General features: G+C 35.3%; 4 protein-coding genes across 8 annotated transcripts; 1 reads left to right on the top strand and 3 right to left on the bottom strand.

The window, feature by feature from the left end:
* Window positions 1-286: 286 nt before the first annotated feature.
* Window positions 287-3,446, bottom strand: LOC137748908 (uncharacterized). 2 transcript variants are annotated; one of them, XM_088681650.1, is made up of 3 exons: window positions 3,289-3,417; window positions 1,320-1,356; window positions 287-1,231 (listed from the first exon to the last, which is right to left on the bottom strand). In XM_088681650.1, the coding sequence occupies exon 3, from the start codon at window positions 1,223-1,225 to the stop codon at window positions 440-442; it is 786 nt and encodes a 261-aa protein (XP_088537776.1). In that variant the 5' UTR covers window positions 1,226-1,231; window positions 1,320-1,356; window positions 3,289-3,417; the 3' UTR covers window positions 287-439. The 2 variants fall into 2 exon arrangements, with proteins under 2 accessions (XP_088537776.1, XP_068345201.1); XM_068489100.2 differs by lacking the exon at window positions 1,320-1,356 and having other exon boundaries at window positions 3,289-3,446.
* A 1,948-nt stretch (window positions 3,447-5,394) lies between these two features.
* LOC137749055 (uncharacterized) lies at window positions 5,395-8,595 on the bottom strand. 2 transcript variants are annotated; one of them, XM_068489239.2, is made up of 2 exons: window positions 8,454-8,595; window positions 5,395-6,358 (listed from the first exon to the last, which is right to left on the bottom strand). In XM_068489239.2, the coding sequence occupies exons 1-2, from the start codon at window positions 8,496-8,498 to the stop codon at window positions 5,567-5,569; spliced, it is 837 nt and encodes a 278-aa protein (XP_068345340.1). In that variant the 5' UTR covers window positions 8,499-8,595; the 3' UTR covers window positions 5,395-5,566. The 2 variants fall into 2 exon arrangements, with proteins under 2 accessions (XP_068345340.1, XP_088537772.1); XM_088681646.1 differs by lacking the exon at window positions 8,454-8,595 and adding an exon at window positions 7,450-7,537.
* A 3,874-nt stretch (window positions 8,596-12,469) lies between these two features.
* Window positions 12,470-16,597, top strand: LOC137748820 (Gag-Pol polyprotein/retrotransposon). The gene is made up of 9 exons (XM_068489010.2): window positions 12,470-12,604; window positions 12,714-12,839; window positions 13,782-13,827; window positions 13,945-13,996; window positions 15,334-15,429; window positions 15,548-15,601; window positions 15,705-15,770; window positions 16,126-16,204; window positions 16,278-16,597. The coding sequence occupies exons 1-9, from the start codon at window positions 12,545-12,547 to the stop codon at window positions 16,353-16,355; spliced, it is 657 nt and encodes a 218-aa protein (XP_068345111.1). The 5' UTR covers window positions 12,470-12,544; the 3' UTR covers window positions 16,356-16,597.
* A 1,003-nt stretch (window positions 16,598-17,600) lies between these two features.
* Window positions 17,601-24,366, bottom strand: LOC137747510 (uncharacterized). 3 transcript variants are annotated; one of them, XM_088681627.1, is made up of 5 exons: window positions 23,940-24,366; window positions 22,024-22,440; window positions 20,605-21,707; window positions 19,500-19,636; window positions 17,601-18,660 (listed from the first exon to the last, which is right to left on the bottom strand). In XM_088681627.1, the coding sequence occupies exons 2-4, from the start codon at window positions 22,364-22,366 to the stop codon at window positions 19,559-19,561; spliced, it is 1,524 nt and encodes a 507-aa protein (XP_088537753.1). In that variant the 5' UTR covers window positions 22,367-22,440; window positions 23,940-24,366; the 3' UTR covers window positions 17,601-18,660; window positions 19,500-19,558. The 3 variants fall into 3 exon arrangements, with proteins under 3 accessions (XP_088537753.1, XP_088537751.1, XP_088537758.1); XM_088681625.1 differs by having other exon boundaries at window positions 23,917-24,317; XM_088681632.1 differs by lacking the exon at window positions 23,940-24,366 and adding an exon at window positions 23,443-23,629.
* Window positions 24,367-24,900: the final 534 nt, after the last annotated feature.

The following is a 24,900-nucleotide window of genomic DNA, read 5'->3' as shown; positions in this document are numbered from 1 at the left end:
TTTAAAATGTATAATTTGCGCTTAGCACGTTGTGATTCAAAAAATACCTTCTACACTCGCGTGAGCGCGTGCATGAAGGCTAGTATATATATAAACACGTGTGCATGAAGGCTAGTATATATATAATTGGGATTCCATTGATTAGTGACGCGCGTGCATGAATGCCAGTATATATATAAACGCGAGTGCATGAAGGTTAGAATATATATAAACGCGCATGCACGAAGGCTAGTATATATATATATATATATATAATTGGGATTCCATTGATTAGCAACTAACGTCATTTTAACCTCTACAAAACAGATTCTCTATTCACAAAGGTCAAAGGAAGAAAAGTCAGACGGACAGATACATACCAATACAAAAGCCAGCCATATCGAAAGTCTACAAACTATTATCCATACACCATCGTTAGGATGAGACTTTGATAAAACTTTCAAAAAGCACGCGAGTTTAATTCCGGGCACTTAGGCCGAATATGACCAGGCTCGCCGCAGTGATGGCAAATGTACTGCTTTCTTGGCCTTTTTTCCCCTACACCAGAAGCTTCCTCAAACGACTCTTCCTCGCTGTCCTCAAAAGACTGTTCCACTCTCAACGCCGCTTCGACAATGTCATCATAAGTACTGAATTGAGCTACCCTAGTTCTTATGGAAGGCCTCAGTGCCCTTAGAAACTTCCATGCTTTATATTTATCTGAACTCAAAAGATTAGGTTGTGCATACCATGATAGCCCAAGTAACTTAGATGACAATTGAGCAATAGTCATGTTTTGTTGGGTTAACCTTAGAAATTCGTCGTATTTAGCCGCCCTAGTAGTCTCAGGAAAATAGTTATTCAAAAACAGCTCCTCAAATTCTGCCCAAGTGATGGATTTAACATCACGTCTCCTTTTCACAAATTCCCACCAGCAGTGCGCCGGTCCAGTAAGACAGTATGTGGCAAACCCAACTTTTAAGTCTTCGGGGACATCACTTACATCAAAACATTGCTTTATCCTTTTGAGCCACTCCACCCCTTCTAACAGTTCATCAGGATTTCCTGCATACTGCGGGGGTGACAGACTAATGAAAACCTTCAAAAATTTCAGCCTCCGATTTACTTCGGATGTACCTTCAAGCGCAAGGTCAGCCATTTTCTTCATGGCTTGAAGAACCCTAGCCACTTCCTCATCATGTGAAACCCTGGGATTGGATGAAGTGGCTTCACCTGTTCTAGGCATATCTTTCTGAAATTTAAACAAACAAAACATTAGCTTCCATATAAATGCATAATCAAGAGACTGTTCCCAGTGTAGCCAACAGCATACTAGCCACCTTAGAAATTACCCCTCACGCTGCCGAAGTCTACCAACTTCAAAAATACCAAACAAGTACATCATCAGTATCATCACAGTATTCACCATGACACAATCATTTCTAATGGACGGCACAGCTGTAAGAATATTAATAATTTGTAATTATAAGGCACTCTCAAGAGGTGGAACATAGTATACTTTTTCTTATAAAAGAGAATCAGAAAACAGACCCAAGCAACACTGCAGCTGCATCATCAATCTGAGTTTGACAACAGAAACACCTAAGAATTATCATCATAATTAATGCAACTCTTAAGAAACACAAGCGATGCTAAATTACTATAGAAGACGTCATTCAATAGGTACAGCAAAAGGAGAACAACTACTAGAGGCATTCGCTCCGTAATTTCTTAAGCCAATCAATCTGAACATCAGGATCATTATAGGCCATGAATACCGCTATGTTATTCTTGCGTAAAATTTGGAAGATAACAAGTATGCTCATCTTCTCTTCAACTCCAGGAAGGACCCTAAGCATCTCGATCACCTCTTGGCTTTCTGGTCTCATCCATCCTAGATGCCACAAATGGCACACCCTTTGACTGCATTTACGCATGTGTTCCGTTTATTGAGGTAACTTGCCTCCAACTCATACCACCTGTCCCTTGTATCATCATCCACAGTATCATCAGAATACAATCTCTGATGAAGCCAAAATATTTTTTTATGAATCTTGATGATAAGTTCCATCTCACAGGATGGCTTTGACTTACTAATTTTGTTGGGATTATCCTGGCATTCTACTTCTTTTGATATATAAACTACCAAAAGAATTATTTACTAACAACAACAACAAAGCCTTTTCCCATTAGGTGGGGTCGGCTGTATGAATCCTAGACGCCACTGCCTTCAGTTTTGTGCCAAGTCCTCCGTTAAAACTTATAACAAGCAATATGTGTTACAATTTATAACAAGCAATATGTGTAAGAAAAAAATTAGTTAAAATAATATAACACTTGCAAAATATCTTAAACTGGGTATATACTATACTTAGCCAACATAACTTTCTTTAACTCCTAAGCAACACACACACACACACACACACACTTGAGTACAAAACAAGGGGCCGAAGAAGCAGAGCCAGGATGACACTAAAAACCCTTCTAGGTTCGTTATACACCACAAAATATTGGAGGAGTAGTCAAGCAACAACAAACAATGAGGTATTCGTCATAAGAAAATAAGAAGAGAACTGACTGTAATCTTTCTCTATCTAAAGAACCAATTAATTAATCTCTGAGAGTTTTTCCTTTGGTCAAAGGAACACTAAGATGCCTACCATTTAATCCGAACGGTCATATGGTTTATGATTTGAGTAATTGTTGGTAGAAAACGGTTGATTTGTTTGAAATATAATGTGGAGTAAGACCAACAATGGAATCCCTCACATAAGCTTATTTGACAGATCCATCAACTAAAGTATTCACATACATATGGTTCAGATCAAGGGGGACACACATTTTGACACACTTTCTTGTAGTTCGCATTCCATAACTTTTTCTTGGCACAACATAAAGGTTGCTTCTTTGTGACCGAAAGGTAACGTCTTTGAGTTTTGGAAGCAGCTTCGTTACAAAGTAAGGATAAGACTGCATAAGATAGACATTTCCACCCATTGCAAAGCGGGGAGCGCTAGCTTGGGGTTGCCGGAAGCTTGCATGCATAACATCAATTTGATACCATAAAATTCAATGGCTACATCATCCCTAAAGTACAAGTTCTGTGCTATACAACTAGTATTTCAGTTGGTTACTGCAATTACTTTAATCAACTTACACCAAGTTGTGATTGAAATTTGTTGGTCAACCTTTTTGCTTTGTGATTAATTGAAATTATCGCTTTAAATTCTTCGACTCTCAACAACAGAAAATAATCTAGGATGTTGCACGAGGAAACCCATAGAGAATCAGACTCAATAAGTAACTAACCTTCATATCAACTTTCACCTTCACTGCTGGATGATCCCGATTCATCAGTTTGCTTGTTTCGCCGGAGCGGATGGAATTTTTTGGTTCGCTCGCCAGCAGCTCGGCTTTTCATAACAAAACTTTGCGGTCTGGAACTCGAGAAATTTTTTATTGTGAAGTACACCCTTATACAAGTGATAGAGTATTTTATTTTTTAAGTTATTAATATTTTAACATATATATTTTACTAGTTATATAATGACATATAATGTATTATTCTATATTTCGGTTGCACTGAAAAATAAATTCTAAATTAGACTCTCGTTATGAGAGATTTTTTTTAGTATGTTCAAACCACGAACAATACCACATATCATCATATCATTATACAATTAGAATGCTAAATTAAAAACTTTGGGTGTAATAACATGGGAAGTACATTTCTATGTTTTGCGCAAACGGGAAAACTTTTTGTAATGGTAAGGGGCCGATGAATATTCTTGAGACCGTGTGGAGAAAAGGGAATTCACTAACATTTTAGATGAGGAAATACAAATTACTAGAAATTTTAGAGTGTATTTTTATTCACCACTCTTAGTGGTGGTAATTCTCACTATCTTCAAGGGGTGGCTGCTTACCATTCTACTTATTACCAATTAGTTTAAATCTAAGTCAATGGTTAACTAACTCTTAGTTTAGCTATATATTTTCAATGAAACTTAACTTAAAAGGTTGAGTTAATATTCACACATTCATTTTTATTTCTCACACACCATTTTCAATTTTTGACTATCGGATCAAATTAATTGAAAAAGATAAATAACAAAAAATTAACCAGAGTGTGTGAAAAATAAAAATGAGCATGTGAATCAAATATACAGATTAAATATGGGGTGTCATTCAAATCTTTGGATCTATTTTCAAATTTTTAATGCCACACTTGCATATTTATTTAAATTTATTTCGTTAAAAACACTTGGTAAAAATTAGAATACATCTGCCTTGAATAAATGGATATTTTATGAAGTAATATTTCATAAAATACCCAAAGCTGAGACTGAGGTGATTCTGAAAAAAGCTAATATCAAAAAAGGCTGGGAACTGTTTTTGTGTTTGGTAAACATTCAGCTTCAGCTTTTTTTCACAGTTTTGAGTGAAAAAAAGCCAAAAACAAGAAGCTGCAAAAGCCAGCTTTGAAAAACTGGTTTTTTTTCACATATGTTTTACATAAAAGTTTACCAAACACTATAATACTGTTTTTTTTTTTTTCAAAAACACTTTTACAAAAAAATTTACCAAACACTCTGCTGCTTTATTTCACAGCTGCTTATTCTCACAGCACATCAGAAACAACTTTTTTTCAAAGCACATCAATACCAAACCAGCCCTAAAACGCTGGAATCGAAGGAGTCGATAAGGGCAAGAAGGCCATTTTCCTGCCGCAGAGAGGGAGAAAAGGGCGGGCAAGGAAGGAATGGGAGGGCAGCTTGGGGCGTTCACTGCTGGTGAACAGTAGCCCCTCTCACATGATGAACAGTGGAGGCCAACTCAGTTTTAGTAGATAGTAATTTGAGAGTTTTAACAAAAACTCGCGGTACTGTCACTTTAACGAAAAACCATATTTTTACATTAAAAAATCAATCTTGATACTATTCACTTTATCCTTTATTTTATTCTTATCATTAAAACTAAAATTTTTCAAATCATTTTCATTAGTTTTCCTTACTAATTTCTTATCATTTGTTAAGATTTAGGGACATACGTTTTTGTATGGCCTATCCGTAATGTATTTCAACGATCCAATTATCCATCTTTTATATCTTACCTCAAAGATCATTGTCTCCAAAATCACACAAATCCAAAACTATATGATTGTTTGATTAAATTAATGTTTTTTTTATAGAAACGTATTCGTCCATTTTCTTCCTTATAAATGAATGTTTTACTGGTTATGGAGGTCTAACTTTTTGTAAAGATCATCTATGAATGATGTACAAAAATATAAACGGTCTGAATCGATAAAATAATTACAAAATGCAACCTACAAAACGAGTGTCCTGAATCTTAAACCCTAGATATATAATTGGGATTCCATTGATTAGCACCTAGCAAGTAACACTTATAACCTCTACAAAATAGATTCTCCATGCACGAAGGTCCAAGGGAACAAAAGTCACAGACAGATACATACCAAAACAAAAGCCAGGCATAGTCTTACAAACTATTATCCCCACACGAATGACTTGGAATTGAAACCATTTTTGCCTTCCATCATTAGGATGAGATTTTGATAAACCTTTCAAAAAGCACGCGAGTTTAATTCCGGGCAATTAGGCCGAATATGACCAGGCTCGCCGCAGTGGTGGCAAATGTACTGGTTTCTTGGCCTTTTTCCCCCTACACCAGAAGCTTCCTCAAACGGCTCTTCCTCGCTGTCCTCCAAAGATTGTTCCACTCTCAACGCTGCTGCAACCATTCCATCATAGGTATTGAATAGAGCTACCCTTGGTCTTATGGAAGGCCTCAGTCCACTTAGAAACTCCGATGCTGCAAGTTCATCTGACCTCACAAGATTAGTTCGTGCATACCATGCTAGCTCAAGGAACTTAGATGCATACTGAGCAACGGTCATGTTTCCTTGGCTCAACCCTAGAAATTCTTCGCGTTTAGCAGCGCTTATAGTTTGAGGAAAATATATATTCAAAAACAGCTCCTCTAATTCTCCCCAAGTGATGGATTTAACATCACGTATCCTTTTAACATATTCCCACCAGTGGTGAGCCGCTCCAGTAAGACAGTATGTGGCAAACCCCACTTTCAGGTCATCGGGGACATCACTTACATCAAAACATTGCTTTATCCTTGCAAGCCACTCCACCCCTTCTAACGGTTCATCAGGATTTCCTGCATACTGCGGGGGCGACAGACTAATGAAAACCTTCAAAAATTTCAGCCTCCGATCTACTCCGGATGTGCCCTCAAGCGCAGGGTCAGCCATTTGCTTGATGGCCTGTAAAACCTTAGCCACATCCTCATCATATGGAGCCCTGGGATTGGATAAAGTAGCTTCGCTTGTTCTAGGCATATCTTTCTGAAATTTAAACAAACAAAACATTAGCTTCCATACAAATGCATAATCAAGAGACTATTCTAAGTGTAGGCAACAGCATACTAGCCACCTTAGCAGTTACCCATCATGCCGGTGAAGTCACCAACTTCAGATATACCAACAAGACTACATACAAGTCGAATCTAAAGGCTAAAGCAAAAATTCACCATCAGTATCATCACAGTATTCACCATGACACAATCATTTAAAATGGATGGCATAACTGTAAGAACTTTAATAATTTATAATTTATAAGGCACTCTCAAGAGATGGAACACAGTACAGTTTTTCTTTGGTTTTTCTTAGAAAAGCGAATCAGAAAACAGACTCATGAGTCATAACACAGCCGACTGCATCATCAATGTGAGTTTGACAACAAAAACGCCTAAAGAATTATCATCGTAATTAATACAACTCTTAAGAAACACAAGTGATGCTTTACTAGATTCAACAGGTACAGAGAATGGGAGACGAATGACTGGAGGCATTCGCTCCATAAATTTCTTAAGCCAATCAATCTGAGCATCAGGATCATTAAAGGCCATGAATAACGCTATGTTATTCTTGCGTAAACTTTGGAAGATAACAAGTATGCTCATCTTCTCTTCAACTCCAGGAAGGACCCTAAGAATCTCGATCACCTCTTGGCTTATCCTCCACCAAGATGGCACCTCCGGTCTCATCCATCATAGATGCCACAAGTGACACACGCTTTGACTGCATTCACGTATGTGTTCATTTATCGAGGAAACCTGCCTCCAACTCATACTACATGTCCCTCGTATCATCATCCACAGTATCATCACAAAGTACAATCCCTGATGAAGCCAAAATATTTTTTGATGAATCTTGATGATATGTTCATCTCACAGGATGCATTTGACTTATTATTCTGTTGGGATTATCCTGGCATGCTACCACTTCTGATATATAAACTACCCTAAGAGTTATTTACTGAACGCAAGAAAATTGCACGTGTAAGAAAAAAAATTAGTTAAAACTAATATAACACCTGCAAACTATCTTAAACTGGGTATACCATAGTTAGCCTACATAATTTTCTTTAACTTAACTCCTCAATAACGCACGCCCGCCCGCAAGCATGACACACAGACAGAGTACGAGACAAGAGGCAGAAGAAGCACACTGCAAAATATTGGAGGAGTAGTCAAGAAATAACAAGCAATGAGGTACTCATCATAAGAAAACAAGAAGAGAACTGACTGTAATCTTTCTCAATCTAAAGAAGCAATTATATTAATCCCTGAAAGTTTGTCCTTTGGGCAAAGAAACACTAAATGTCTACCATTTAATCCAAACGGTCATATGGTTTCTGATTTGATTTGTGTAATTGTTGGTAGAAAACTGTTGGATCGTTTGAAATATAATGTGGAATAAGACCTACAATATATATGGTTCAAGATGAGGGGGACAGACATTTTGACGCACTTTCTTGTGGTTCCCATTCCGTAACTCTTTTTCAAGAATCGGAACCTTGCATGCGTAACATCAGCTCAATAACATCAAATTGAATAACTTTAATAATTCCATCATCCCTAAAGTACAAGTTCAGTGCTATAACAGCTAGTATTTCAGTAGGTTACTGAAATTACATTAAACAATCTCACAAATAACACCAAGTTGTGGTTGAAATTTGTTGGTCAAACTTTTTGCTTTGTGGTTATGGAACTTATCCACACCACATCTATGCAGGAGGAGGATTTTTTTCCCATACTAATCTCTCTCCCCTTCCCTCTCCTCCTACTTAAACTGTTACGGTTAAACCATATTAATATCTTATATTAATTTTTTTTTTTTACAAAAACAATAAGACAGAAAGCAATGGTTAAACCATATTAATATCTTATATTATTTTTTTTTTTTACAAAAACAATAAGACAGAAAGCAATGTATGTGTGAGAGGAGGAGAGAAGGGGAGAAAACAAGAGGGGCGAGAATCCGATGCGTGTACAGCATCACCTTAAATCTTCAACTTTCAACAACAAAAATTAATCATGGATGTTGCACGAGAAAAGAAAACCCAGAGAGAATCAGAATAAGCAAGAAAGTAACTAACCTTCGTATGAACTTTCCCTTTCACTGCTAGATGATTCCGATTCATCTATATGTTTGTTTCGCACCGGATAGAATATTTTGGTTCGCGCGCCAACCACTCGGCTTTTCATAACAAAGCCTTCCCGTCTGGAGCTCGGCTTTTCTAAATTGGGCTGTTATTATAAGGGGCCCAATGATATTCTTGGGACCGTTTGTGAAGAAAATGGAATTCTCGTTCGTTTAGAAGTGTTTTTATAATTCCTTAAAGCATTATTTGTTTGTGAAAGTATTTTTGTAATTAATTTTTAGTAAAAACGTAAGTGAATCATAGTATGATACTTAAAATGTTTCTTAAAAAAAAGCACAGCTGGTGCTTATTCTAAGAAGCACATTTAAGTGTTTTTGGAATCTAAAAATATTTTTTTAAACGCACTTAAACGACCCAATAATATTTATTGTTTGAACGAACAAATTATAAATTACTAGAAATTCTAAACTGACGAAATTTAAATTTTCATAAAATTTTGTATATTTGATGGAATTTAAATGACAGAATGTCTAATTATGTTGTTTGGTACTATCTTATACATTTTTGGTCTTCCACTTTCCATACTCTTAGTTTAGAAATATATTTTTTTAGAAATTGTTATTAGCATTTCAGAAAATTTCATTTCATACTTTAAACTTTTTATAATTAAAAAGAAAAATCCACGTATAAGATTTTTGAAGTACAAATAATTTTTAACGATATGTCTAATTTGTCTGTTAATTCTTCGTGCAATTGAATGAATAAAAAACAAGACTGCTTTGAATAAATGGAGATTTCATGAAGTAATATTTCATAAAATGCCCATTTCCAATTCGAAGTGGCAAAACCATAACATTTGTGTACGATTTACCAAACAAAACAGTCACACATTTAATGTTCGGCATTGAAATTAAATATTAATTAAATTTTTATTTCTCGTCAAATGTCTATAAAAGATGAGACAAAGAGTTGGCGTTGTATTTAAATTATTATCAATTTTTTAGAGTCTTTTAGATAATAGTATCACGTAAGACATACAATTTTTTTCATGGCACTTCTACATAGGATATTAGAGGAAACTAAAAAATATTAAGCTCTTACTACAAAAAAATAGGATGCAAAACAAAAGAAAACAAGGTTTTTTTGTTGTTGAGCAATTTCGGGATTGGATGTGGTATCTGTAGAGGCGCTATGGGATTGAGAATGAAAAACGGCTGAAGGACCTGTTTCAGAGGGTGGCGATGGCTATGGAATCTTCTGACATAAGCTATTTGGTTTCTAGACCTTACTGTTATGGGGCCTTTTTTCTGTTTTGTCTTTGTTTAGGCCTTTTTTTGTTGTAATTAAAATGTGTGTTAGGCCTTTTGTTGTAAGTTATGTTTTGTTGTAATAAAATTCTCCATTGTCCCAAAAAAAAAAAAAAAAAACAAAAGACAAAAGAATTGATCTGGAGGAAAAGTTAAGGTAACTCAAGTAACGTTTTGAATCTGGTTAGTCAAGTGCCTAAGATCACCCATTCTTCATTTTTACGTACTTTGAAATTGAATTATCAGATTTTATTTTTTATTTTTTAAGTAATAGCATCCTCTCAATAACTCGGTCAAGATTTCAGTGCAACTAAAGAGAGGCGCAGAGAGATTTCACATGGAGGGTTTTTGTGAAGCTATATAGTTGTCATGCAAGTGTTTATACAGATACGAAGGCTTCTTCTTTTTTTTTTTTTTTTTTTTTTTTTAATTACTGCGACTTATGCGCAACATACAAAGTTATATTTTATTTTTCACATTTATATTTACCAAGCCTAACTCTTGTATTGTTTGTTTTCAGATCAAATGCATCAAGATAAAATTTAACATTTTTTGAGTATCATGAATAGAATTTTCTTACCTTTTGTATTTCAACGTGAATTTCAACCAATCATAGTTTCGCTTTATTTTTTAACTAGTGACATCATTCTTTATTACAAACACAGCAAAGACATTTATAGAGAGCTCCATAAATAAGTTTATAATGACAAAAATGTGATGGACTAAATGAAATAAAACAATTTTGTCCATTGCAATGAGTTTATTGATCGTTGCCTCCATCTTTGTTGAAAATGTCATATCTTATTTTTAGTACCTTCTTCTTTTCATCGCTGGTGTCCTTATTCAAATTATTGTTGTGCTTTTTGTAGTATTGACTATGATATCTTCATAAACTTCAAATTCAAATTTTGAGCATCATTCCTCTAGTGGTTCTTCACATCAACATTGAGAGACTATGTGATCACCTTTGGAGGATAATGCAAGAATGAGTGCTTTTTGGCTGACGATGAGGACAAATGCAATTTTGGACGACATTGTCAAGAAAAAACAGAACGACCACCTGAATGAAAAGAAAAACAAATTCTCAACTCAATCATACCCTTATATGGATTCCTACCAAAGACTCGCAAATGCATTACCTTTATCGAGCAAGATAACTTCCTTAATTACTCTTACATTATCATGAAAACCTGATGCAACTACTTATTAAGTTGTACACACTTAAGAGCGAGTGCTGCGAATAAAATTATTCTAAGACTATGATTGTGTAAACTTAAAAATAATGACTTGTATTACTTGGAGTTGGAGATCAAGTAAACCCTATTTATAATTATAATAAATAAAGACACAATAATAAAAGAAAAAACATAAAACATATCTCATAAACAGCTGAGCCCATCACTCTCACTCTCAAATATTTTATTTTATTTTCACAACATTTTTGTTTGTTTGTTTGTTTCCTGTCGATTTTATGGTTATCGCTGCACTGCAAAGATAGGGCGAGTTGAATGCCTCACAATTTGGGAATGTGATTGCAGACATTTTCACAGAGGAAGATGAGTTTTAGTGGACATGCAACGAATAAGGTAGCCCATCGATTGGCTCGTTTGACTGAGCTTATTTAGTGACAATTTTGTAATTTGGTTTGAGTAACCACGTAATCATTGACCTCCTGCTTGATGATAGTACTTCGTAGTATTAGTTTTGGTGCGGATGATCTTTTTTCTTCATCCAAATTGAAATATCCGACAATGTTTGTATTGAGATTCATTTTATGCATCAAATTCTTAGCAATTTTACGTTTTATATTCTACTTTAATGAATATCGTACTTAAAAAAAAAAAAAATCATCCGTCTAATTGAGTAAATTGATAATATATATGTATGTATATAGAATGATCAATGTACAGCCAGAATATAATTTAAAAAATTGACAAATTTATAAAATATTAAACTAATTTCGCAAAAACCAAAACAAATCCAAACACAGAAAAAAGGTATTCATACTTTAATAGCCGATTACTCCTAAACTTTTATCATTAACCAATTTTCCACCTGAACGTTAACTTCAGCTAATTACCCCTAAAATTTTATAAATAGTCAACTTCCCCTAGTGTTGGATTTTAAATTTTCCATCCCTCCACTTTTCCGTTCTTTTTTTAGAGTTTTAACGAAACACTTTCGGTATCGTTCATTTTTAACGAAAAATCACATTTTTACCTTCACTACACCTTTAATTGTCATTTTTCATAAAAAATTTTTGAACTTTTCGTTAGTTTTCTTTCTTTTTTCTCCATACAGTTGTAATATGTTGTTTACGTGATTAAAATAGAAATTTTTTTAAAATCTAGCGTCAAAGGAAAATTGGCTATTTATAAAAGTTCAGATGATAATTAGCTAAAGTTAACGTTCAGGTGTAAAATTGACTAATCATAAAAGTTCAGGGCTAATCGACCAAAATTAAAGTTCAGAAGGAAGTAACAAGCTCTGTACAAGTTTAGAGTGCAAATCGACAAATATTTGAAACAAAAAAAATATCCCCATGCCTTAAGTAGAGAAATATGAATGAGGATCTAAAGATCTTTCAATTATATCTGTTTATCATGTATCATATAATTAATTTTCGTCAAATACTGTTTATATTTAATTTTAAATAAAAAAATTTATAATAATTTCTGACCATAAGAATATGGACGAGGTTCGAGAAATACGACCACTTCTTTATGTTGGCGCGCTCAAAAGCTGTCTGCGTCTCCAATCTCTCTCTCTCTCCCCATCATGCCTCCTTCCTTGGCGCTCACAACTCTCTCCATTCCCCTTCTGCAATTGCATAACACGGTAACAAATCTCTGCATTTTTACTAATTAATTACTTAATTATTCATTTTATTTAGTCTATTACCGTCGCTGCTATGCAGCACTCTTATCTTTCTTGATTTGTGATTTAGGGCTGCAATGAGTTTGCGTACTTGAGAAATTCCTGGGTTCCAATTTCATCGCCTAAGCTCACCCAAATTTCTCTGAATCAGAAGAACCGGTTTCGACATTTCTCGTCAGCCAATGGCAACAACAATGTCAGTGTATTTTGGGGTTTTTCTTTCATCAACAACATTGTCTTATGTCAAGTCAATTGTTCCCCTTTAATTTCGAATCGAATCGGACTCTGCTTATATTGCCTTTTGATGAAAAATATTAAAATTGGGATTGACCCAGTATTAGTGTCTGTCTGTTGCATTTTCATGTGTTAAATATGGACTGGAGGAAGGAGGATGGAACTTGGAAGAATAAAGGTTTTGAATGTCATAGAAATTTATTTTATTTTGGAGCTAATTAAATTCAACGGTTAAGGAAAAACATAGCTTATAAAGAATACATTATGACTTACAATACCCCATAAACGTTATTTGAGAATCGTCAACTTAGTAGCCAATGTAAGACCTACTTGTGCTTACAAGAGTGGCAAAATCAAACAATTCTCCTTCGATTCACATTGTTACCGATGTAAATTGACTGATTTATAAGAATTCATTTATTACTGATATTACAAGCTAAATGATCGGATGAGAGTTACATCAGATGTGATTTTTTTTTTTTTTTTTTTAACCTTTTATGGCTCTTTTATTTGTTTAGTTTGGATAAGTGATGTTGTGAAACTACCATTACTAGGTGCACTGTGCTTACTGCTTTCGTATACTGCACTGAAAGACAAAATGTTGTAATATAAGCGAAACTCAAGTATGTAACACTAATCACCCAGAAGTCCCAGAAAAATGTGGCACTTTTATTTATGTCTAAGCTATCCCCTTAAGTTTACTGTTGATTAATATATATGGGTGCTGTGAATCTAAATAATTACGACCTATATATTTCATACAGTTCTGGTATTAGTTGGTCTATGTAAAATATGTGCGAAAGAGTTTATACTTAGGGGCATGAGTCTTTTCTTGTTCAGTTTCGGTTCAATTTAACTTTTCTGATACGAAGGTGTCTCTGTTGTGTCTTTGGTGTGTGAGCAGGATTATGGTTTGTCGGGTGCTGAAAGCTTCTCTGCTGAATCTGAAGGTATATAATATTCCAAACTGTATGGATGAGTATAAAATATATTAAATTTTTATTGGGATGCTTTTATTTATTTTGACCTTGTATGCGTTAATAGGAACTTATTTCAATGTTTTTTAGGTTCAGTTGGAAAGATTGATAGTGGACAAGGAGTACCTTTCACATCCAACGAGTACTTTCTATTTGCCTTACAATGTTTTTGGTTCATACTAAAGGCTACTGATTGTTGTTAGTGACGTGATGAGGGCGAGTCAGTATTTGAACTCCATATTCATCGTACAATAGATGTATAATTGACCTGTTAGGAGATTAGTTACAGATGAGAGCTAATTTCAAAAGGTAGTCATATAAGTTATAATGTCTGTGTTATACAACTAGAAAATGAGTGGCGGTTACCTTTGCGGTCGCTTGCAAAATAATATAAGATCTATAGTTGAGTGAATTTTAAGGAAGTCACCCTTGGATGGCCCAGAAATGTTTTTGTATGCTGGATATCTCGACAAAGGTAAAGGTAATCTCATGACAAATAAGGGATACTAAAGCTAGATCCTTGAGGAGGTAACTTCTGTCTTGAGCTAGCCAATGACATGTTAGTAACTTAGTTTGTTATGCCTCTTTCATGATTTTTTTCCTTAAGAACAAGGCTTTCAAGGTCTGAAGTAGGAAAATAGTTTGAGATAGGATTTGGGATGGTGAACAGTCTCACCTGCATTTTGTAGTGTATGCCTGTTCATTGGCGATTTGGCACCCAAAAAAAAAGAGAACAAGAAAACAAAAATCTTCCTAAGATAAGTAGCCCTTGTGTTTTATTCTTTTAACAAGAATCAAGATTTGTAGCTTGTTGTCAAAATTTCTTTGACACAAGGAATGAAAATTGTTGCTTCTCTGTCATTCAAGTCATTTATTTATGGTGTCAACCATAATTATTCCAAGTTCTAGGTGAATTATATATAGGCAACTTTCCACTAGACGGTCAAGAGGATGATACCCTGTGATGTACAAGTTTTACGCTGTGGTCTAGGGTTATACAATCTTTAATGGGCATTCACAATAGATATAGTGGCTACAAGCTTGATATTTCAAGCAATATGGTGCAGATCTGTCTCGTGTATGGTGTTGATATTGGTTTTTAGTAGACTTTTCTCATGGCCTGGAATGAGATTTTCTAAAAGATTCGAGTTGATATTAAGTTGTTAACATTCTGTTGGGAAAATCGATCGTTTCTGAAATACCTGTTGGTGACCCAAGAAATATAAAATTTTGTTTGAGTGTCTTACTTGACAAACGATACCTTTAATTAATTCATAGATGCTTGAATCCACATGGAGTATTTGGTTATTATATATGTTTTGTTTTTGTATATTGTATTCCTTTTCTTTATTTAAATCAAATTTCTGCTTGTGAATAAGTTCAAATTTCTACCTTTCAATCAGCTTAGCCTTGCTATTTGCGTTTTCTTTTTGCCTTCCTTGAGCCGATGCTTTTGTTCCTGTTTGTTCAACTTCCCAGGACTTTGAAGAAATTGAGGAGATACGGAATTTCTGGGTTTTTGTCATATGGGCTATTGAATACTGCTTACTATCTTACGACGTTTCTCTTGGTATGGTAAGTGGAGTAAGAAAGTACCGTAAAATTTTGTTGTTATTACTGTATTGCTTGTGCAGTTGCTCATGTAAATTTGGTATAATAATTGTAACTCTGAACTCCTTCCTTTCTCCATTAGGTTCTATGTTGCTCCAGCACCGGGGAGGATGGGTTACCTCGCAGCTGTTAAGAGGTAATTGTTCTTATGAATATCACTGAATTTCAGAATTTTTTTTCACCTGGCTATGCACTATCGTCAAACATAGTGATCACATTAACATTATATTGATTTGCAGATTCCTTAAAGTAATGGCCATGGTGTGGGCTGGAAGCCAGGTTACAAAGCTTGTACGAGCTGGAGGGTGAGTTGCTAGATCCAAATTCCAGTTATCCATTTCTTAAATTTCCTTATCTTTTCAGAACGTTGTCATGGTTTTATGATTTTTGAGTTGCCAAGACCTAAAAACAACTTAAAAGTAATTTTGATAACTGTCACCCACAGCCACAGGCACCTAAGAGGTTGATACCAGTTTTTGTCAACCTTGGCTTTGAATTCCAGTTTCGATTTTGTGAGAGAATATAGCAAATCATATGACTCTTGTGCTTTGATAATTTTGTTGTTTCGAAGAATGTATGAATGTTCCGAGTGTGAGCTTGTGCTTTGTATATAAGCCGTGCGTCAAGGGACATTTGATTCCAGGATAACTTTTTATGCAGGGCCCTTGCTCTTGCTCCTTTTGTGGACAAGGGACTGTCATGGTTCACGGTCAAGTTCCATTTTAAGTCTCAGGGCAAGGTAATATGAATTTTCGAAATTCCTTTATACGTTCTGGTTACAATTATCGATCACATTTCATTTCATACTCCAGGCTTTCGCGGCGATTGTTGGAATTTGCTTTGGACTAGCCCTCGTTTTGTTTTTCGTGGTGACACTGCTTTGGGCCTAACGTTGTTTCTGGGTGTCTCTTCTGACCGGATTGTAACTTGCAAGGGAGCTAGGCAAGTCCCTCTTATGTGTATCGGAATCTCTAGATTAGCTTTCCATATTCATTTTTGTTCCTTAGTTTCTTGTTCAACCAGAGGGCTCCTATCAATTTTTTTTTTTTATTTTTTTTTTCCATATCAATTGATTGTACTTGTCATACATAACGAGTGTCGAATTACATATAGTACATTTTTTTTTTTTTTGGAGTAATAGTCTAATATAATTTAAACTACGGTACGGAGAACAAAATTGTTTTCTTGGTTTGGTTGCTCGTCATTCGATTTGATATCAAGGGTAGAAATAAATGAATGTATTTCTAATGTTTAAGTCACTTGCTGACCAAGAGAACGGAACTGGGGGTGAGAAATCTACTTTGGCTAAACCCTGGATAATTACTAGTTAATCTCAATACTAAGAGACCATGTAATAGTGCAACCCTGGATAATTACTAGTTAATATGTTGCCAAAACTAAAAGCGTAACTTTCATTTTTCAGTCAAGATTGCGAATTTAAATTCTAGGTAATTTGTCTCAGGTTACTAAATATTTTCAACATTAGAATTGAGTCAATTAACATTTTGTGCTTTTAAAAAGGTCAATAATAAGCAACTTAATACTACAGTTTAGTGGTATTCTTTTTCACATGTAAGTGAGGTTTTAGGTTCGATTCTCACCAAAGACGAATTTGAACTACATTATTGCTAGTCCATTGTGAGGCTAAACCTATCCCATTCCCTTTAATATAAACAATATCGTTTTTTTTTTTATTTTTAAAGTCAATAATAAGAAATATTAGGAAGGGGTCTAGACCTTAATTGGAAAGCATACTTGTTTCTGCTGAGTGACATGCGCTACAAAATGAAATGACTATTGACTTAGGTTGGACTTTTACGACCTAAATCAAATTCCCTTAATTGTAAATTGCAGGACTGTTTAGTCGAAGCTTGCAAGAGGGCTCTAGGTTGTTAAGATTATTTTGGTTCCATTCGGTTCAGCCTATTTGTAGAGCAGTTAAACCAAACCGAATGGAACCAAGATAGTTGTCGATTAACCGCTCTACATATTATGAAAGTAAACGCAAGCATGGGAAACTAAAACACTAAAAAAAATGACATGGCTCCCGCTTACTGACTTGTGTTCTGGATACACCGGAAAATCTCTCTTGTATGCATCCAAATATATCCAATCAAGAAAATGATAAACAAATCTCAAGATAAGAGCCCCACATCATTTAACACATTCAAAATAAGTTTCTACAAGCTTGAAGTAAAAGGTTGTGCTTTCTAGGAAAACGAAACGCAGGTCGTCCATCTCCTAAACTGCAATAATATGAGTCCTATAATCTACTAAAATGAGAAAAGAGAGAGCTAGTACGAGAGAGTAAATATTTAATTTGAGCACGATCAATATCAAACCTCTCGCTCGTAGTAGGCTCGCTTAAACTCTGCATCCTTGCTACCATCTGAAGAACGAGGCTTACCAACTTTCTCCTTTCTTCTGTAAGAAGAATGGGAACTCACTGTGCTGGACAGTTTTGCTTCTATCTCAGCAAGCATAACTTCTGTGCCGCAAGCCAGTAGAAACATATTTCAAATTCGTAACCCTAAGGATTGTCTTCTCATCTTCAATCAGACATTTGGTCGACGTCAGATGATACAAGCCTTCATCCGCCTTGTGCAACACCAACATATACATGTCCTCGGGTGGGTGATGCATGAGATACAGAAAATATTACATAATTTCTTTTGGAAACACAAGTACCAAAGTAGCAATCAAATATCTTGGATAGTTCTACCCCAACCAGATACTATTCACCCACTCGAGAAGGCAGCAGCTCGGTGTGCATACCAACTGGTAATCCAAATTCTTCATTTGACAAATTCTCATCAGTGAAAAAAGAACCCAACCCTTCAACAAAAGCATTTAGATGATAAACCACTGACACTTCATCTCTAAACATGATCCTGCTCTAGTATTCATATCTTGGACTTCAATACCAGCAAATCTTGTCAAATGTGAATAACCTTATGGATGTCACGCTTTTACTTTCATATCTTAAACTTCAATGCCAGAAAATCTCGTCAAATGTGAATAGCCTTGTGGATGCTACACTTTCAATAAGAATATTGCACAAAAATGAGCACCATAGTATTGACAAACATTGATAGCTGCACCAAATAGAACGGTCTTCTATACTATGCCTCATGGTAAATTCTTTCTTATACCCATCAAGTGACAGTTTAACACAATTGAAAATTTTCATATTACCTGAAATTATGCAAAATACAAATGTCAAAGAAAGGAATAACATCTAGCCTCTTGCATGCAAAGCCCTCAAGCATGCGTAGGGGTAACTATTGAAACAAAAAGATTTCAAAAATTTAAATTTAGCGTCACACTGAATCCATAAATGAACCTAATTAAAAATACTCAAAAGTCAGAAGTCAGATATGCATCCCGAATCACCATGCAAGAAACATATCCCACCGGCAATCCCCAAAATGGTAAACCAGCTAGCCTCACATGTTGGCATTACGCCAAAAGGTAAAAGAAAAAAAAAAAAAAAAAAAAAAAATCTTTCCTCGTGCTCTTCATGATATCTTCATTTTCTCAACAAACCCCCTCAAAACCTTGAACCATAAGATTACTTCATCAAAGGAGAAGAAGGGGGTGCCTTCTTGCTGTCTGGTATGTGGCTTGAAAGTATGGTTGAGTTAAAATATGGAATCCAAGCATCTAAACCATCTCTTCTTTATTTCTTATGTGGAAGATAGTGTTTTCCATCCACATTTAACATGTCTAAATAACTGACGTCTATTTACTGTAATTCTTTGTTTAAAGGTTGACATTATCAAATTAAAAGATCGCAGACAAAATTGAAACACAAGATTACTTGTAATTAATTACCAAAGAAAATAAAGTATATAAACAAAGCATTTTTTTGTTTTTTTTTTTTTTTTTTTTTGGCGTTGGGGGGGGGTGTGGAGCGGGGTGGGAGGGGGTGGGGAACAACAAATATCATGGGGCATGTTCCAGACGAAATGAAAGGGTGTTGGTTAAAGAAAACAACTTAAACCGATGCAATGAATTCAACCCCTCCTACTTACAATGATAGTTGTCCAGGCATTGGAGAATAAGAAGAATAATTGTATATATCCAATGAAACTTATTGACCCCATTCTTCAAGCACCCACTTCATCCATGTCGACAAGCAATACTTGGAAAGATATTCAGGTAAATCCTCCTACAAAACAAAAAAAATAATATAAGAATACCGTCAAACATATAATAAACCCCTCATCTTCTAACTCCACAAGGAAAGATGCAAAAATTAGAAGGATCTTTTACAAGGATACAATTAATTCAAAACAAGCAATAGAAAGGGGAAAAAATGGAAATCAAAGCCTCACAAACTAATACAACCATCAGCCATGAATAAAACCAAAACCGAATAAATTAAATAAAAAGACCATGAAAAACTTCACCCAATTTTTTGTCAGACAACATACGGAGATTGCTTGAATGTTAGCCTTTCTTCGCTTGGACTGTTAGCCCAAAGTTACGAGCATCAAGTAATATGAGACCCAATTTATAAATGACACGGACATCAGCTGTGATATGAGCTGGCATTTTCAGATTTGACAAACACCTTACGCCCAAACGCTGCACACTTGGCAGTGGCCCCTCTAGTTATTCTTTCTCTGGGCGACTAGTATTGTCAAAGGCCACACTGGCCAAGCATGCAATGTTTGGGTTATTGGAAATGTGAAAGTTGCCTAGGCTCCTCTCAACGGATGTCCACGTCATCTAAAACATGGGTAAAATGAACTAATATAACCAATAGTATATTAGTGCAACACTTTACCGACTAAGATATCCCAAATGATGAGAAGGTTTAATCTGAATCATCACCAAAAAGAGAAAAAATCACTAATCTAATATAAATTCAATGAAATTTGACCATTTGACTAATCAACCGATAGTAGTTATACATCCTCCAAAACACACCATGCAGTTCAATGAATCTACTTCCTTGACACACTTTCAAGTATAATTATATGTATCAGGGACTCGTTAAGCTTTGCTCTACACTACCGGTGCTTACTACAGAAAATAGATTTCCACAAATTCTCTATGCACATGACCACATTAAAATTATCAATCGAGAGGCAAAATTATAATAGATATAAGTAGAGTCTATGACAAACTTACAATATTCCATGATGCAGAATACTCATCAATTGAGAGAAACCAACTTCCAACATTTGATTGCAAATCCAGCACCTCATTGTCATAGCTGTCATTGTGATCAAAGCCCCTTGTTTTTCTTTTCCTTCTACTACTATGCTTTTTCTTGTGCTTAACTGTTTTGGATGCTTTATGATCCAAATCAGAACCACCTTCTTCGTAGGCTCCTTGATCGTCTAGAAATGAATATCTATCTGATGTTCGGAAACTTATTGCATTACACAAAAATAATGATTCCCAAGAATCACGAGTCCGGCATTGTTCTGATAAACTGTAATAAATAACCCATGACTGAAGCCCCAGCAACTTTAATGCTTGTATATTCTTCATTTTAAAGCAATCTTTGATTATTGGGCCCAAGCTACTGTTATCACTTGGGATTGTGCAGATCTTCGAAACAATATCTTTAATTCTTGCTTGTTCTTCGTGGCCCTCTTCATCTCGTAGAAGTCGTAAAAGTTGGCGTCCATGATTAAAAACTGCATTTAACAGTAATATCTCATCAAAGCTTCTAAAATCTGCACACTTAGAAAGTATAACCTCAAACAAATAAGATGAGTCCATAAGATCCTTCTGCTCCATTCTAGGGTTGAGATACTTGTAAAGCATTTTAAGAAAATCACATAAATCCGACTCATCAAGAGTAATAAGAAGGCGCTTGCATAAGGAAGAAAAACACTCCTCCTTCAGGAACTCACTTGTAACTTTCCAAACATCTTTTGAATCCTCTTTATACATCAGATGAACAAAATATTCCACAAAATATTTTCTGTCAACAAACAGAATTTCACCATCTTTAAGTGACTCGGAAAACTCATTGGAGGACCAAAATTCAGGGACATTTTCAAGGAAATTCTCCACAGTTGCCTGGACATCCAAATCAAGAAAGTAATGGGGTTTTGTAGCAACCACTGCTGGCGATTGCCCATGTTTTCCGTTCCACTCAAGTTCCTCCCAACAAGTATCTCGATTAACAAAAGAAAATTGTGATAGCGCCTTAGCACCTGGTTCATGCCCCAATCCACCACCAGCTTTAGAAAACCATTTAGATATTCGTGTTGGATTTCCTGCATTTTTGAACAAGTATGTGATTGTCAGAATTCCTAAAACATCCACAAAACATGGATATATTTATCAATCTTCCACAGGGATAAACATGCATGGTAGTCACTAATAATTTATGCAATCATAAGGAAGCAAATAATCACATACTGGGGTATGAACATTCACATCACTTAAGCTACAGAAACTAGGCGGAGAATGATGATATCCAGAAGTTAAACATACAAGAAACTAAGGTTATTGAAAGAAGAGAGCACCAAATTCTGTGATGGGAAAAGTAACTCAAACATGAACTGAATGTATGCAACAAAATCTACTTGCCTTCAAAAAATTTCTTTAGTGTGTAACTTCGCTTGGATATGATAGACCCTGCTTTATGTGGACTATTCTCAAATATCATTTCTACAAGCTGAGATGCTAATCCCTTCTTAAGGGGTTTAGATCTCAGTAAGTCCAAAAGTAACTCGCACTGATTGTGACGAGTGAGAGAACTTATTCTGCCTATCGTGTTACAAAGCCACAGTCGAGCCTCTGAACGGCCTCCAGATGCCATGAACAACCAAATAGTAGATTCCAATTGACTCAAGAGAGATACTCTAATCTTGGCAGAATTCTCATCTCCATTGTCATTCCAGATGGGCTCTGATAGAAACAATTGAAGCATTATATATCCAAAATTATAAATGTGCTCAGCTCAAGCAGCTTATCCCAATTAAATGATTCCACAAAAACAAAGTCCTGCATAAAACCAATAGCATGATCAATATACATCAAAAAGTTCAAGAACAGAAAATCACTATGAACATCATGTATAGCAGTCATACTTCTACTTAAAGAGAGAATAGGAATTCCAACGACATATATTACCAGAATCACCAAAGCACAGATGTGAAACCATACAATTGCAAAAACAATTAACATAATAGAAATTTCACATAAAAAATATAATAATCTCCATTTAACTAAAACATGGATACAATATATACAGCGATATAAAAAATTCGACACTGATATAAGGATAACATTTTGCTAAGGATCTTGAAAAATAAATGTTGGATTCATGGGCAATCATAAAGTTTGGCTGACTACCTCACCAGCAATGCCAAATCATTGCACTTAGTGATGATAAAATCATGTAAACCTAGGATGAGATCACGAGAGGCTTAGAGAAGAGAACAATCGGGTTTGTTAGATGAAAAGGCATATCATACACTTTGGACAAGAAAATGCTTCTCTAGGAAAAGGATGTGATATTTTAATTATTACATTTTTGTTAAACCTTAAGATCACTCAAACGCCTACCACTGCCCCAATCCTATCCAATCGTCTGGTAATCTTCCTTACCATTTAATTAACACCTCACAATTCCTATTCTCTAGCTCCACCCAAACCAAAGAACTTGGACAATTAGTTGCCATACGGTCTTGTAACTGGCAGTAGTGGATTTAAATGGTTGAACCTTACTTGCTTAGTTAGAGGAAATTGACGTACGCATATATTCAATCTCCCGAAATGGTTTAATTATATTTGCAGCAATTGTACAAGAGGAATTCACCACCCAGACACCTATGATTACTAAGAGTGAAACAATACTGAGTAAGACACCTATACAATTTTAACACACTTAATCAACGAACAAAGCAAGAAGGTTAATAAAACCAACTGAAGACTGCAAAATCTAAATCCTCAAACCCCCAAAAACCAAAACCAAGAAGAACAGCAATGCAGAATCTTAAGAACCTTGAATGAAGAGCAGATTATATTCCAAAGTGAAGCTTTTCTGAAGCTGAAGTTGATGCCGAAATCCTAGTTGGGTCTGAAAACTACTAGAAAGCTTAAAATTGAAATTACTAAGCCATTTCTTCCGGTTCTTTCGTTCTCTCATTTGGGTCTACAGTTTCTACGGGTAAATTGAACCCGTTTGCCACTTAAAAGAACGAAACTTGTATGATGTGGGGGTTTAAATAAGGGGGATATATATATGGGGCAAATTCGAGCATTTAGGCCCCAACCCAGGTGTAGAAACCCTCTGAGCACTGCTATTATTTATTTCTACATCTTCAACTACATTATTATAAGTCATAAAGCCACAGCTCAGAAATTACACATTAATTCAATCCCTGAATTATATTTAGTAAATTAACTGAAACCCTAATTCCTAATCCCTAAATTATAAAATAAAAAATTGAAATTGAATAGCAAGAATAAGATAACTAGAGAGAGAGAGGAAGACTTACAGAGAGAGAGAGAGAGAGAGAGACAGGGATTAGAGTCAACTGTTGGGGTTTCTAGAGAGAGAGCGAGAGAGAGACGCAGTCAAGCTTGGACTCCTCCAACTCCTAAATAAGAACTTCCGATCCCAACTCACGAGACCCTCCTCGACGCCGTCTACAGCGAGTCCTCCCAACTCGAAGAAGCCCAGCTCCGACGAAAACCATTCAAGAATTACATACAGAATCGACGTCGGCAAGAGTCGGAAGGCTTTGAATTGAACCGAGCAAATTCAATTGAACGTCGAAAGGTTTACCCGAAACCAGACGGGTTATTAACGGGTCAACCATTATCAACGCGAGTTAGACGATCCGTAAAGACTCCAGCTAAACATTGAATCGGGTGGGTCCGGTACGTACTAAAACCCCCTTTCTAAATACCCAATTGCCCTTCGGTTGGCATGGACAATACAACACCATTTTATTTGGCCCAAATCTTCTTCTTTTTTTTCTTTTTTTTTCTTTTTTAAGGATGAAAAGGTGAAGCATTCAAAATGTCACAAAAAGCTCCTCCCTTATTAAAACCTTTGAGAAAGATAAATCAATTAATAAGGGACAAAATAGTAATTCAAGTTAGTTTGAATTTTGAATGAAAATTATACATTATAAAAATAATAAATAAAACCCACGTAGTGTGTGGTTTTATGATGAGTTGTATTCTTTTTCACTTGTGAGTGAGAGGTTTTAAGTTTGATTTTATTAAAGGAAAATTTGAACTACATTATTATGGCACTGCTATCGAATAAGTTTCAATTAAAAAACTGAAAAATTAAATAGTTATTAAACAGTAAAAAAAGTTTGGAATGTTTTAAAAAGTTAAGATTATATGTAATCAACAGAAAGGCCTGGACTTAATTCAAGACTATTTATGCAAATTATCCCTTAAAACTAAAGTCATTTAGTCAACTACAGTAAATAAATTGACCAT

This window comes from Pyrus communis, chromosome 2 (assembly GCF_041283825.1).
Source record: "Pyrus communis isolate YQ-2024b chromosome 2, ASM4128382v1, whole genome shotgun sequence".
Classification (NCBI taxonomy): Eukaryota; Viridiplantae; Streptophyta; class Magnoliopsida; order Rosales; family Rosaceae; genus Pyrus; species Pyrus communis.
This window is presented reverse-complemented; position numbering and strand designations above follow the sequence as displayed.